The sequence below is a fragment of the Sander lucioperca genome, chromosome 8 (assembly GCF_008315115.2).
Source record: "Sander lucioperca isolate FBNREF2018 chromosome 8, SLUC_FBN_1.2, whole genome shotgun sequence".
Lineage (NCBI taxonomy): Eukaryota > Metazoa > Chordata > Actinopteri > Perciformes > Percidae > Sander > Sander lucioperca.
In genome coordinates this window covers 25,273,179-25,287,820 of record NC_050180.1, presented here as the reverse complement: position 1 = coordinate 25,287,820, position 14,642 = coordinate 25,273,179, and the positions used below count along the sequence as shown (strand labels likewise).

The following is a 14,642-nucleotide window of genomic DNA, read 5'->3' as shown; positions in this document are numbered from 1 at the left end:
TCCATGGTCCCTTCGCTGCATGTCATGGACCATATTTACAAATCTGTTAGGTCCCCACCACCTTGTGGTCATTATGACTACAGAGCCGTGACTTTTTGAACTACTCTATTCAATTCCCTTGTGTCCACTTTGGATATATACAGATGGCTACCAAATTACAGGAAACCCCCCAGGTACCCCAAATCACCCATGGGAAATTTAGATTAGATTGCACCTCCCAAAAGAGTTTCTATCCCTCTGGTAGAGGGAAGGCGAGTCTGAGGTAGGGTTCATTGTTGATCCTGTGTTTTCTCAGTGGCTAATGTGTAGAAAAATAGAAGCAAACACTTGCATATTGAAACTTGCTCAACTGTACTTATTCATCTTCCATTCATCAAAGTACATAATCTCTTTCCTATCCTCTCTGCCCATGGACCTCTAGACTTTGGTATTTGGGCCCAATGAAAACACAAACACACACACACACACACACACACATACTTGTACAGTACTCAGTCCGTAGGGACTTGTCTTGGGAACCGGAGGGTTGCCGTTCAAGTCCCAGTAAAGAGTGTGGACTAGTAGCTGGAGGTGCCAATTCAACCGCCTGGGCGCTGCCAAAGTGCCCTTGAGCAAGGCACCAAACCCCCAACTGATCGGGGCACCTGTCTATGGGCAGTCCCCTCATTCTGACATCTCTCCAATTAGCGCATGTATAGGTCCTGGGCATGTGTATTTCAGGCCTGTGTGTAATGTGTGTAACAACAAAGTGTAAATGTAATTTCCCCTTGGGGGGATTAATAAAGTATTTCTTCTTCTTCTTCTTCTTCTTCTTCTTCTTCTTCTTCTGTTTCTGTTTACCTTCTATCACTAAAATCCTTTACTGAGCCATCAGTGTGGCAGAGGAGCTCATTTACTGACGGTTAACAGTGTTCTCTTGAAGAACAAAACAAACTTTTGGGTGCATAAGAAAATAAGCCATGGGTTTTAAAATACCAAATTCAATGTGTACTGGCAAAACAAATGATACCTTGGAATAAGTCCTTCAGGGTTATGGTTAGGATTGGGATGCATTTTAAGTTAGGGTAGCAATAGAGGGGTTATGACTAGGAATTCATATAATCAGTGTAAGGTATGAGCAAAAGTATAGTAGTAAAGCAGGTGTGTGTTTGTGTGTGTCCAGGTGAAAAGACTTACGTGGACACTTCTTGACACAGAAGGCTCCATAGGTGTACTTGGCCCTGGGGTTGTGTTCCAGTTGGAAGGTGGTGGGGTTGTAGACAAAGGGCTGGGGGCACTGGGTCACACATGCCCCACTGTCATTAAAGTTGGTGCAGGCCTGCAAGCGCACATGCACACACACACACACACACACACACACACACACACACACACACACACGCACACACACACACACACGCAGGTAGGCAGGCAGGCTTAAAGCGTTATTTAACCCAAATGGGAAAAAAAATCTCATTAAATAGGGTTTATGGAATTTTTAAGACAAAACTTGGGTACTCATGCTTAAACACAATGAGAAAACGCAAACACTAATTTTACTATACGAGCTTTGAATTGAGATTTCCCTCCAGAGTGCCCAGAGGTGACATTATTGAATGGTGCAGACAGAATAATCTGCATGCACCCAATGAAATTACCATCGGGACAAAGTGGGATTTGCCTTTTCTGGCAGATCCCTAGTCCTAAAATGTGTCTTTGAGCCTACATGTTGGAAAATGTGTACAAGGAGTAGTGGGTCATGAAGTTTTTCCAAATTAACAACACAAATGTTATCTTCTGCTTTTCTTCCCCTTCTGATTTCTCAAAAACAGTGATCCTAAAAGTGAGGTATGTACTGAACCATATATTTTGTTTATATCCCTTTACACCCCCTAACAAATTTGACAAGAGTCAATAGAGGCATTTGCTCTCTCAGTTGGAGCGCAGTTCAAAATCACTTCTTGATTTATTCATTCTTGATTCTTACAAAGAAGATGAATGTCAGTCAGAGGAAAAACAAAATAAGATGAAAGCAAGAGGCAAGCAGGGAGAGAATGTTAAAATGAGTAACTAACATTTACTGTTCAGTTTATATTTAGCCCAGAATTGTAAGATAAACCAACTTCAACCAACAATCAAGTGTGGTTTATAAAAAAACTAAATTATCTATGTTTATGCCCTGGAGATAAGTTCTTATGTCTTAAGACAATCAATACATTTAATAAGAGACAATCGAAACTTTGTTCTGTCATTTGGAGAGTAGTTTAAAATGACTTCCTAAATAATCAACTCTTGCATATAATAAAACTTGAAGTGTGAAGAATCATGAACAGCAAAAAAAAGCAAGAACTCAATAAGTGATGGGCTCTGAATTACAAGCGCAGAAACAAATTTAACATGAAGAGGGATAAAAATAAAACTGATAAAGCTGATGCCGACGAGCCAGAATGTAGAGGAGGCTGGTGAAGTCTGTATTTAACAATGACACGTATGTCAGGAAGAAATGGGAATTAAATGTCATTTATTGATATTTGTCGTACAAGTGGCATTTTAACGTAAAAAAAAAAAGAGTCTGGAAGGAAGTATTCCTTCTGCAGAAGTACCTTGAATCAAATGAAGTTAAAAGTTTCGAGTAAAGTGTGTCAGGTTTGTTAAAAGCAGGAAATGTAAGAGATTTTGGGCAGTTTTTGCATGATATTACTGTGTGAACAACTGGTTTAAACTTGCATTTTGTTTGTAAAGTAAATGTGTAAATGTGTGTGTGTGTGTGTGTGTGTGTGTGTGTGTGTGTGTGTGTGTGTGTTCACTTACAAAGCAGTCTGTGTCCTTTGGTCCATAGCAGCCACCTGCACACTCACCATGGCAGCAGTCACTGACATAGGGACCAAAGCAACGGCGGTCACACTGCTCGGCACACACTGTCTTAGTTACTGTGGTGTGACAGATGTAAAAAAGACACAGACAAAGAGAGAATACATATATCACATAACAACTAAACCATTATATATGTTATATAATTCACGTGGCTAGTAGCAGCTTAAAATTGGTGAACAGTATTAATGCAGCCTTAAGAGCAAGAAAAAAAGAACCTGGAAATGTATAACTATTAAACCTTAAGAAAAGTGGGCAAGGATACTGAATGAAGAATGACCAGGAAGATAGCTAATTTGTTCATATGGATTGTGATGTGGGACTGAAGAATTGTGATTAAATGTGTCACATTCTGCTCTGGCAATATATATGATAATGGTGTCAGAAGGTAAAGCTATTCAACTTAATTGAATTGGAATCAACTTAGACAGAAAAACTCGAAAATGTCCAAACACAACCATATTCTTTCACTACATACAGGATACATTGCTGGATGGGTTAGGGTTAGGGTTATCTGATTGTCTAACATTACATTGCAATGGCCTGTAAAATATATGCATGCATGTGTGTGTGTGTGTGTGTGTGTGTGTGTGCATACTGTATGCAACTGTGTGTGGTGAATTCAACTAAAGCCCAATCGTCAATGCCAGCTAGCTATCTTCAATCGTGTGTGTCTCCCTGCGTGCTCCTTGAGGGTCTCTAGCTGAATTTGACAGAGACATAGTGATTCCTATCTGAGTCAGTGTCGTCCTTTCATAGTGAACGTCTGTCCACCTTTACCTCTCATGCCTGTCATAGGCATCAGGTTGCCGTATGTCTGTGTGCCTCGCTTCTTGACAGCCATATGTAAATGTACATAGGACTGGCATTTCACAGATAGACAGCTTGTAAAAGACACAGCTAAATTGTCAGCAGAGGGATGTATGTGATGAAGCAGAAACGTCTTACTTAAACTATTAGGAATAGATAAAACAGTGAGATTAGAACAAAAGTAAAGTAAAAAGTTGCATTCAGTCGCTGCCGGGCAGTAGCAGACTCAGGCTGTAAGGCTGAAAAAATATAAAGGGCACCAGCTGCATGCGATGGGGCACCGGCGCGTAGAACGTTTTCTAGCATGTGGGGCACCCAATATGGTACTGGATCACATTTTTCTACTGGAAGGGCACTCTTTAAGGCACTGCATCACGTTTTACCCACTGGAAGGGCACCCTAGAGGGCACTTAATCACGTTTCCTTGCACAATGGGCAACCATAGAGGACACTTTGTCATGTTTTATCTACCATAGAGGCATCTGTGGAGGTGGGTGTGGTCTGTTTTTTTTTTTCAAACATGGGGACACCAGTTCCTCCCCATCCCCCCTCTGAGTCCACCAGTGCAACTAGGAGTGTGAAAAAGTATGCACAGGATATGCATATACTAATTGTAAAAAGAAAAGCACAGTGGCTGGACTGGTGCTATATCTTGTGTGTCTACACCAGAGTTGGGCTTGTCACAGGATCAGTAATTTGTTGCACAACTTATTAGTTTATACTTCCATCAAATCCCATCCTTCCTGAAAAATCAGGATCCTTTATTTCAGATTCCCTTTTTCTGAGAAAAACAACATGTGCTGCTGATATCTTTCTTTTTTTGCTGCCTTGAGTGTATACAATCAAATCAGACAAAATAAAATGTAGTTTTCGGATCATTCAGCTTCATTAAAATTTGGTGATGAAGATAAAAGTAAATTAGTCACAGGTACTATTACTGTGATTGAAATAATAAGTTGTCATAGTACGAATTTCTGGAAAAAGTAACAATGTTAGTGTAGAACATTACAAACCCAATGCTGCAGTGTGAATGTGCATGTATTTGTGTGCACATTCACATAGTTTTTATTATGTGTGCTGTGTTTCCCTTTGGGCATTGTGGTGACGAGATACTATCACAGTGATGGATACAAGCCACAGACAACCCGCCAAACACACATGCACCCACCCACCCACCCACCCACACACACACACACACACACACACACACACACACACACACACAAACAATGCCTTACGTATGTACCATCAGTGGCATTCCATTAACAGTGCCTGGTCTAAAATGAAATGGCCTACTTTACTCAAAAGACACTTTGTCAAACAAATGACCTTGCCAAGAGAAGGACGCAACACTGTTGATCAATTTGGCTTTAAACTTACACTTTAAGAAAAAGAAAAAAACAGGGTGGCAACAACAAATACAAAAGGAATCCATCTCATAAAATATGCCTGGAAGCTTCCATTTGAACAGGCTGTGGACAGCGGCATCAGTCACAGGAACCACTGCCTCTCAGTTCCCATTTACATGAGCTTAAATGTGCTTTTTCACATCTGGGTTCCAAAAGAAAGAATTTGTCTTAAGATCTACATATGTATTTGCAATATGAATTCGGAATGGGAGATTTTCAGACCAGAGGATCTCATTGGCTGCATCTCATGTCGCTTATTTGATAGCTCCTCGACTCCTTCGACCTCACCGTAAGTTGTTCTGTTCCTCCTCCGTGAAGGCCGTCTCAAAGCTCTTATTTCCGCCCCGAGGAGCGAACATCGAGGAGGGATCATCGAGGAGCTTTAGCTGAGGATACATGAGAGCAGCTGAAGGAGTCGCTAATTCCGCCCAAACAGCTGATGTATTCATGTGATTCTTCAGAGGAAAGGACTTTAAGGGCTATGAGATGCACCAAATGCCTGTCTATTTTTCATTAAATAAAAATGTAAGGACATTTTTTAATGAACTTGAACAATAACAAGCTAAGTATTTGGTGCTCAAAAGGTAACAGCCGGCAACAGCAGTGACCAGTTGGAGAAAAAGTATCAGCAGAGAGCAGCATCATTTAATAAGTTAATTTGACTGTGTGCTATGCAAACATGGGCCACTACATCCTTTTAGAGACTTTAAACTGAGGTCTGAGAAACAAGCAAACACAAATATCACCATTATATTTAAATTCCATTCTTTAGGTTTCATAATTTGGTGATGCTTGTGGATAGAAATACTAACAATCAGGTTACCTCCAGACAGACCTTTGCCATAGTGGACATTTAGACTTGTAATAGCAGGGAGTGCATAGGTGCAACTCATAACGACAGCTGTGCCAGTGACAGAGTTTGAACAAACAGCTCTGGCAATGAAAAACAAAGCCATAATTCATGTTATTAGGTCCACCTGTGTTAAGGACTGATGTGACAAGGATCTACCACATTCATTTTTACATTGTGGAAAGTTTTCAAACACGTGAAAAAAAGTATTTTCAAGCATTTCGATATATGTTGTTCATTCTTATAGGAAAAATCTGAAGGCGAAAGAATTGATCCTGATCCATGCAGACCCCTTCAGCTATGCTAGGCTGTGCTTTTATAATTCACAAAAGCCCTCAGACGACACGTTAGATTTAATCTTCTTGGAAAAGTTCTGTGCATCTATAGGGTCACAGTCCTCTACTTTTATATATCTATGAGTCATAATGCCAGGAGTTGCGTTGAGTTGTAATTTACTTCTTGAGTGTATTCACTTTCCTCCTGAGATGCTGACACCAACAGCTGCTGTTTGTTGTTGATTTTGAGACAGTTGAATAATTATTCATGAAAATGTCACAAAAACACACCTTGGAAGTCATCTTTCATTTGACATTTTTAAACGTTTTCATTTCATGTATTTCAGCACAGTGAAATTAAAGGTTGCGAGGTAAAAACAGAAGCAGAATGAGGAATCATGACAACCACGTATGAATGAAGATGGTGAGATAAAGGAGGCAGACAGACAGGACCAGAGCTTATCAGGGGCTGGTTTGACGTGTTGTTACCAGGTCCTGGTCAAACAGTTCATTCCTCATTATCTTAATGAGATCGCGACCACAGAACAAATAGGATGAGACATGCCAGGGTTGGAAGGCATAGATGAAGTGGTCTGGCACAGAGTGATGGAAAGGAGGGGAGGAAATTGATGGCGAGGGTAGCACAATGAAACTGGAAGAGGGAGGAGAGAAATAAAGAGATATTTAATGAAGAGACAAAAAATGTGTGAGTGCTTTTTTGTCTGCATGAATATGTACATGATGTATTTTTAGTTAGAGTTGTAAAGTTTCAGTGTATGGTACAGTACTGTTTGTGTTGTCTACGTTCTGTTCCATTACAGAAAAGCCAAACATGGCCATATTAAAGATCAAGCTTTCCTGCGTGCATTTGTAGGGATGGTGAAGTTGCGTGTTAGACACAGATGGAGGGATGATAAAGAAAATAGATGGATGGACATCTGTAGAGACAGAGTGTTAGTATCTGTGACAGCAGATTGATAAATTGCAGACAGAAGGATGATGACTTCACACTTTTTCATGTCCATTGCTTAAAGAAAAGCCACGCGTTGGCAGGTTGTAAGGTTGGTCAGTTAACTTATCAAAGGCTGCAAACACAGAAACTTAAATGATTAGTGTCATGGATCCTCTATTGCTTTTCATTGTGTTAGGAACTAGTACATTTAGTAGTAGTAGCACTACAGTACATTTACTATAGTGTGTTCATGTAGTTTATATTTCTCAAAAATATATGGAATATCAGGAACATCAACTCCTTAGATTTACTATTTGTAACTGTCAAAACTGTACACAAGCATGAAAAAATGGAGAGTTGGGCCATTTACAGTATAAATTGCTTTATGTTTTGGCTTATAATTCCTGGGCTGTGGAGACTATCCTCACAATAAAAACACCAGCATCAGTCTATTGTTAAAATGTCTAAAATGACCTACGTATGTGAATCTGCCTGAAGAGGACCTATGGTGGCAGTATCAAGTCTGACCTTTGTCCCTCAAAAGACAGGGAACATGTACTGTGTAATGCTTGCGCTGCAAAACTTCTTAGGGAAAAGGATGGATAGATCAACAAACTGGCACCTTTTGACACTAGAGAACCCAAATCCTACTGACATTCAGCATTAGTTTCTTTAAACCCTGACCACGATCTTTCCCTTACCTAAATCGTTCTTCTTATAACCATGACTATGAAGACTCCTTACCTCCTAACCAAGTAGAGTTTTTCTCTAAAATTAAACAGTCCTTTAACATAGTGGTGTCAAATTAAAAAAGAAATCTCAATTTTTGTAATGTAATGCCTGCAGCTGTTATTCCTTATTGATTTGGCTTTGGCTATGTGTGTGTGTGTGTGTGTGTGTGTGTGTGTGTGTGTGTGTGTGAGTGTGTGTGTGTGTGTGTGTGTGCTCGAGGCATTTCCGCAGACAGTACGGGCTCTAGGATACCTGTTCCGAGTTGGCCAATTTACAGGGCTGAAAGTTGCCTGAAAACGTACAAACTGCCACTTCTCTCACTATGCATTTGATTAGTAAAGTTACATAAACCAGGACTACCTACCTAGGGTAATACTTTAACACCTTAACAGACTTAAACATGTTTCAGAAATGTCATTCACTATTGATTTTTTTTAGATGTACATTCATTTTTCATGATGCAAAGGACAAAGACAAAGCATGTTATCATCATGTTATAAATGTCAGTCTGCAATTAGAGGTTGTTCAAAGGACATTCACAACATGCTAAGACTTGCATCTTTTCCCTTAGCCTAGGAAACACAAGACCTTCAATAAGCCATTGTCATTTGTGAAGCATATTGCAAACAGCTTATGCCAATCAGCCAATACAAGCACGACTTCAGTGCTCTATCTGCACAAACTATTTGCCTCATTTTGTGTTAAAATGATGCATAATCAGCAAGATATATCTTCATTTCATGCTTTTTAAACTGGAGGCCTGTGGAATAGATGTTGTGCTAGATTATAATATCATGCAGATAAGAATCACTTTCTCACTTGGATATTGCAGTTACAGCAACAACTTTAGTAGGAATCCCTCAAATTAATGAAAACCAAATATACGGATGACCTACACGTTTAATATCAAACTGAATAGGTAAGCGTAATGGTAGAATATAGTTTTTTTTCTTGTGTTTGTACATGATTTCAGTTGATCTTGATTTTTTCGGTTTATTCAGGTTTTAGTATAGTTTAGATAATTAAAAAAAACTAACGATATCACTATAGTCATAGTGGGAGAAACAAAGTGTCTTCCCTGTTTTCTGACCACGGTGGGAAATCTTTAGCAGGAAAAGTTAACCCTCTCCTTGATTTCATGTTGTTTATGGAGAAGGAGAACCAGGAAATGAGTCGGGGGAAATGCAACGCTACCAAGCCACGGCCAAGCGACGTGCATCGCTGTGACGTGCATCGCTGCGACGTGTAATTAAATTTTTCAAGAGGTGCACGTCAGGCTACGGCGTAGGGTCCGGCGTAGGTTTGTGTCTTCACGTACCTACGTGCGTAGCAACCGTACCTACGTGCGTAGCAACGGCAGAGATTTTACGCAGAAGTATAAATCAGCCTTTAGTGGCGTGACGGTTAATGTTGTATGGATATGATTCGCGGGGGTATTTTGCCGACAGTAATGTTATTAGTGTTATAAGTTAGCAGTACACTTATTAACCGGACCCAGGGTCAGTCTGATGAAAACTGCTGTCTTGGTGGGTGAGCTCCAAGATTGTCTCACATTGCACAGCGTTGTGGAGGAAGCTCCAAGATTAGGTTATGTTCTGCCTCTGTTTAGAAGTGGTGAATGTACAGCTCACAGCAACTTAATATTATATAGTGTTTGGCTTTTGTTTGATATTTAGTGTTGGCAAATGGCTTTTAATTGAGTTTCCTCTTAGCGAAATGCTCTGAGTGAATTGAAGCTGGGTTTTGAAGGATAGACATGGAAAAGCCAGCATTATGTAGCACCTTTTTTCCCAACCTTTTTCAACTCAATAGTTGCGATGTTCCTATCAGCTATCTGCTCGTGCTCCAGAAGAGTGAAGAAAACCGCAGTCAAAGCCGGTAAACCTCCCCCACCCCCGCTGCTGTACAGAGCGTGTCAACAGCCTGCTGCATACTGCACGGCCGTTTACTTTTATTCACAGTTTTTAATATCCAATATCCAATGCTGTCCAAATTGCTCCAAATGCTCCAAAATCCAAACCCCCAAGTTCATTGGGTACCCAGGAAACCAAGTGTGAAGTAGATTGGATGAACGGTTCATGAGATATTTTAAAGAAAGACGCACACACACACACAAACACACACACACACACACACACACACACACACACACACACACACACACACACACAGGCGTCCTGATTTAATAGATAGATATATCATTTGAAGAGAAATTATTTGATGTTGGTACATTGCAGCTTCAAGTTATATTTCTGGTTGGGGTTTGTCAGAACAGATCAGAGTAGAGTACAATTAAATACAAAATCCTATTTAGGTGATTTATTTATGAAGAGGCATTTTAATTTCCAAAAAAAATAGTGTACTTTGGATTCCAAACATGGATGATTTTTTTAGGCAAGTCAACTAAAGAAGATTTGGCAACTTGGACAACTTTAGTGGCTACATTCACATGCGTGCAAAATGCCATTCTTGTACAACAGTCAGTAACTTAAGTTGCCTGATTTAAAGCTTTGACACATTTTGACACAATTTAGTTTACACATATATACAGATGTTGATAGATGTCAACATAAAACAGGGCAGCAGCACAAGTCCGAAAGGGTGGAAGTTTTAAACAGATATAACAAAATAAAAAGAAAGCTGTGGACCCCTTTCCTACACTGCACTAGATGTCATTGAAATGAAGCCATGAGGTGTGGTTTCAGCTAATAATAGTATTGTACTTACAGCTTTGACACTGGTCCTCTTTGGGTCCCCAGCAACGACCATTACAGGAACGATTGCACTTTTGACCTGCACACAAGTTCAAGGAAAGAGATGATTGGCATTTGAAATGGTTACTTAATCACAAAATGTGATCAGTATCAGCCTTCTAAAACCCATATTAGCTGAACCTTAAAATAGGCTAGAGGCGGTTAGCTGAGTCTGTGTGCCATCAAACACTCCACTGAAGCCCAGATTGATCCAGAAAGTGAGCGAGGATGTAGGTGTTCCTTTGGCTCACCTTTAAATACACCTGATGTGTGTGTGTGTGTGTGTGTGTGTGTGTGTGTGTGTGTGTGTGTGTGTGTGTGTGTGTGTGTGTGTGTGTGTTTGGTTTTCTATGCAACATGATTACATTTACTTGAAGTGTTGTTCTCAACATATAAGGCTTTATTGTAAGTGCATTTTTAAGCACTCTGTAAGTGCTTGATCATTATTATTATTATTATTATCATTATTATTAGAATCTGACTAAAAGCTTTAGTGCGTAACTTTTTGATATTAATAAACGTCTGTTACATTCAAGCCATTGCCAATTGAGTTGCTACAAAGCTAATTAAGACTATCAGCTCCACACAACTCTCTCTGTATTTCTCAGTATGGCTATGTTCAGAAGATTGTGTTGTCCGGCGACTTCTGCAGAACTCGAGTGAAGACAATTACCTCTTCTGAAGAGTCCATCATGTTTTTTTAATCCTCTGTGTCCTCCTTGGCTACTAACAACTGCTGGAAGAGGGGTGGGGGCGCGTGCACGTTTACGTAGGGCTTGTATCATGTGGACGCGGCGACAGTTTTGTTGTCATTACTTAGAATTCCTCATAGTGGCGACAGAAACTAAGCACTATAGCTTTAATTAACAAAATCTTATGATAATGTTATCTTATATGATGATGATAATGATGATACTATGTTTATTAATTGATTCAATTTAAATAATTATTTCTACCCTTGTAATTACAAGCATTGTAATTTTTCAACATTCACTTCAACTGAAATTGAACCATTTGTTTTTGTATTGCTATTATTATGTAGCCTCTAACCTGACTTGCGGTTCCAGTAATAAAAACGTAAATAACCTTGGCAAGGTTGCTTGGTGAAAATATGACAATTCTTTATGTCGCTACACTCTAAATCTTCCACCCCAGCATTAAACCAGCACACATCAACCTAAGATAAAAGCAGTAAAGCAGCAGCAGAAAGCAGCATCAAACCCTCAGAGCTTCAGCCAGTGCCTTTCTGTGTTTTTTGGAGGACTTAATTGACTGTCTAGTAATTGACTGCGGGGGAGATGAGCCTGGATAAGTGCAGAAGTGCTGTCCTCTGTCCATCAGCCTCTCCAGATGAGAGCTATTAGCATTGATACTGACTCTATTCCCCAACACGAGCCTCTCCATCTCCTGCTTCCTTAAAAACAGCCCTCGAAGGTTAAAATGTCGGGAATGCTGCCATGCTAGGGCTGGTGTGGGGCAAAAAACAGATGGCCAGTTTGTGTTGTGTTGTGGTGAATCAACGGGGAATGGATTTTAAAATGACTGTCCTTTTCTTTAAAAAGATAACTAATAAAGACAACAACCGTGGCATAAATAAGTCACAAGTAATAACAGCGTAAATCTTGTGTCTCCCCAAAGAATGAAATGGAGATTATTTTCTCAATTGTGGATTACAGGTTTGGAGACCCTCGATCTCTTGGCAGAGCAGAAGATTTGCACAGGAGTTAAGGGTTGCTCCAGGGCTAACGGGGCTGCAGGGAGGAGGGTGATTGAGCAGAATATCAATGCTCGTAGCTGTTAATCTGCATTTGAAGCCTTCAGCGAGTGCTGTGAGAGGAAATCCAAAGACATAGTCTTTTTATTTTCTTTCATCATGATAATGCATTTTATAATGTCATTTTGTATTTGTAGGCGAACAAGATGGGACAGCTTAAAGAAAAGAAGAAAACAACAACAGATTCAAATGTCAAACAGCTTGAACACTAAATTAATAACAAAAGCAGTGCGTGTTATGAGGTTAAGACAGTAATTGAAAAGAAAAAGGTCAGAAGAGGTGACTTAATGCATATTCACTGACAACCACGTCAACCATCATCCCCCCTACCCCCTGACAGATTAAGTATGTTTATTTTCTCCAAATAAATCCCTTCATAATTCAAAGCATTTATTAACATGTCTTCCAGCTGGCTACAGCGGGGCATTAATTTGACATGTGCAAGCAGTCATTGTGGATTGTTATGGTAAGCAAAGTGACAGAATGGGGTCAAGGGGTGGTTTTGTGATGACAATGTTTTGCTGCTCACACTCTGTCACGTTGCGAATGGAGAAGGTTAAGATGTGGGGTCTCCTTTGGACTACTTTCCTTGCCCTAACGTTGAGTCTGCTCAGAGTCCTGTAAGTTTGAGATCCAGGAACCTTCAGGTAGACTACACTTTCAATCAAGATTGTTTAATGCAAATGAGTCATCACATATGTAGTTATAGGACTTTAACTTTAAGTGCAACTTTATTGATATTGTCCCTGAGGGGCCATTTGTGTTGCAGCAAGGCATACAAGCAAGACAATTAGACACACAGCACAATACAATACAACAAAAAAGAAGCTCTACATGAGGTAGGGCACTGAATAATAAGCACATGAAATACAACCATAAATTCTCATGATTTAAAATAATTAAAGTTCTTCATTCCCTAATCAAAGTGCCAGTTTTTTTCCATCATAAAGTGCTAGTACAATACTAGTAAAATCCAGATGAATAAATACAGACATCTATAAACCATAATCAATCACTAATAAAAATCTGAGCAGCAAGTACCATAACAATTAAAACTACAACCAATCACTACAAAGCTGCACCAGTGTAATCAATAATAAGACTTAAATGGACCCTAATGCCCTATATACAAACACTAAGAAATAACATAGAAATAAAAATGTGTATATCCAACCAATCCAACCAATAAATAACTTAGCTGAGCTATCCTTATTAACAGGGTACACTGCCACAGCTACCTCAGAAATACATGAAATGCAATGTAAGAGAATTTTATGGAAAACCAGTATTCTTCAACCTGGACCCTATTTTCCCAAGTGATTAATGGGGACAACAATTTTTGAAATTTACATACACTAAAAGTGCTTATTTTTGCCACAGACAGGCTCAGATTGTGTCTGACAACATTATGTAAAGCACCCAAAAGATATATAACATGTTTTTCTTTACCTTTTGCTTGATCAGGTTTGTTTGTATTTGTGTCTAACTAAGTTAGCTCGTGGAGAAGTCTCATTCTGAAAGCTCGCGAGAGGTGACTTGACTCATCCACATTGTCGAAATAAGCTAAATATTCAGACATGACATTGAAAATATTTTAGATAACACTAAGCTACGCTCTACGGTGGCCGACAGGGGCAGACGCCCTGCAACTTAAGAAAACACACGCAAATAGACAAAACACAAGCAAATTAAGAAAACAACTTCATTAATTTGACAACACATGTGCAGCATTCAGCAAATGCACTGCAAATACCACAACACAACCAAATACATAAACGCACTGCAAATAAAAAACGATGCAAAAAGAAAAGCACGCAAACCCCGAAAAAAGAAGCGATGCAAAAAGAAAAACAACTTCATTAATTTGACAACACATGCGCAGCATTCAGCAAACGCACTGCAAATGCACACAACACAACCAAATACATAAACGCACTGCAAATACACACAACACAACCAAATAGATAAACGCGCTGCAAATATGAAACGATGCAAAAAGAAAAGCACACAAACCCAGAAAAACAAATGCAACAAAAAAAACGCTGCATCCAGATTACACAACGGAAGTTCTCCAGGCTTCTAGAGGGAGCAGCTAAGTGGAACAGCTGGATTTTCGACCTCACGGGGAGAGAGGGAGAGAGAGAGAGATCGAGAGAGAGAGAGAGAGAGAGAGAGAGAGAGAGAGAGAGAGAGAGAGAGAGAGAGAGAAAACTGCATAGACTGTAAATATTAAGTCT

General features: G+C 39.6%; 1 protein-coding gene across 2 annotated transcripts in view; it reads right to left on the bottom strand.

The window, feature by feature from the left end:
* Positions 1-14,642, bottom strand: part of LOC116050203 (receptor tyrosine-protein kinase erbB-4-like) — a 406,202-nt gene that overhangs the window by 126,873 nt on the left and 264,687 nt on the right. For both annotated transcript variants that reach the window (XM_031300194.2, XM_031300196.2), the window contains exons 5-7: positions 10,606-10,671; positions 2,791-2,909; positions 1,177-1,318 (exon numbers count right to left, since the gene is read on the bottom strand). In XM_031300194.2, the coding sequence (XP_031156054.1) occupies positions 1,177-1,318; positions 2,791-2,909; positions 10,606-10,671 (327 nt within the window). The remainder of the gene's footprint in view (positions 1-1,176; positions 1,319-2,790; positions 2,910-10,605; positions 10,672-14,642) is intronic.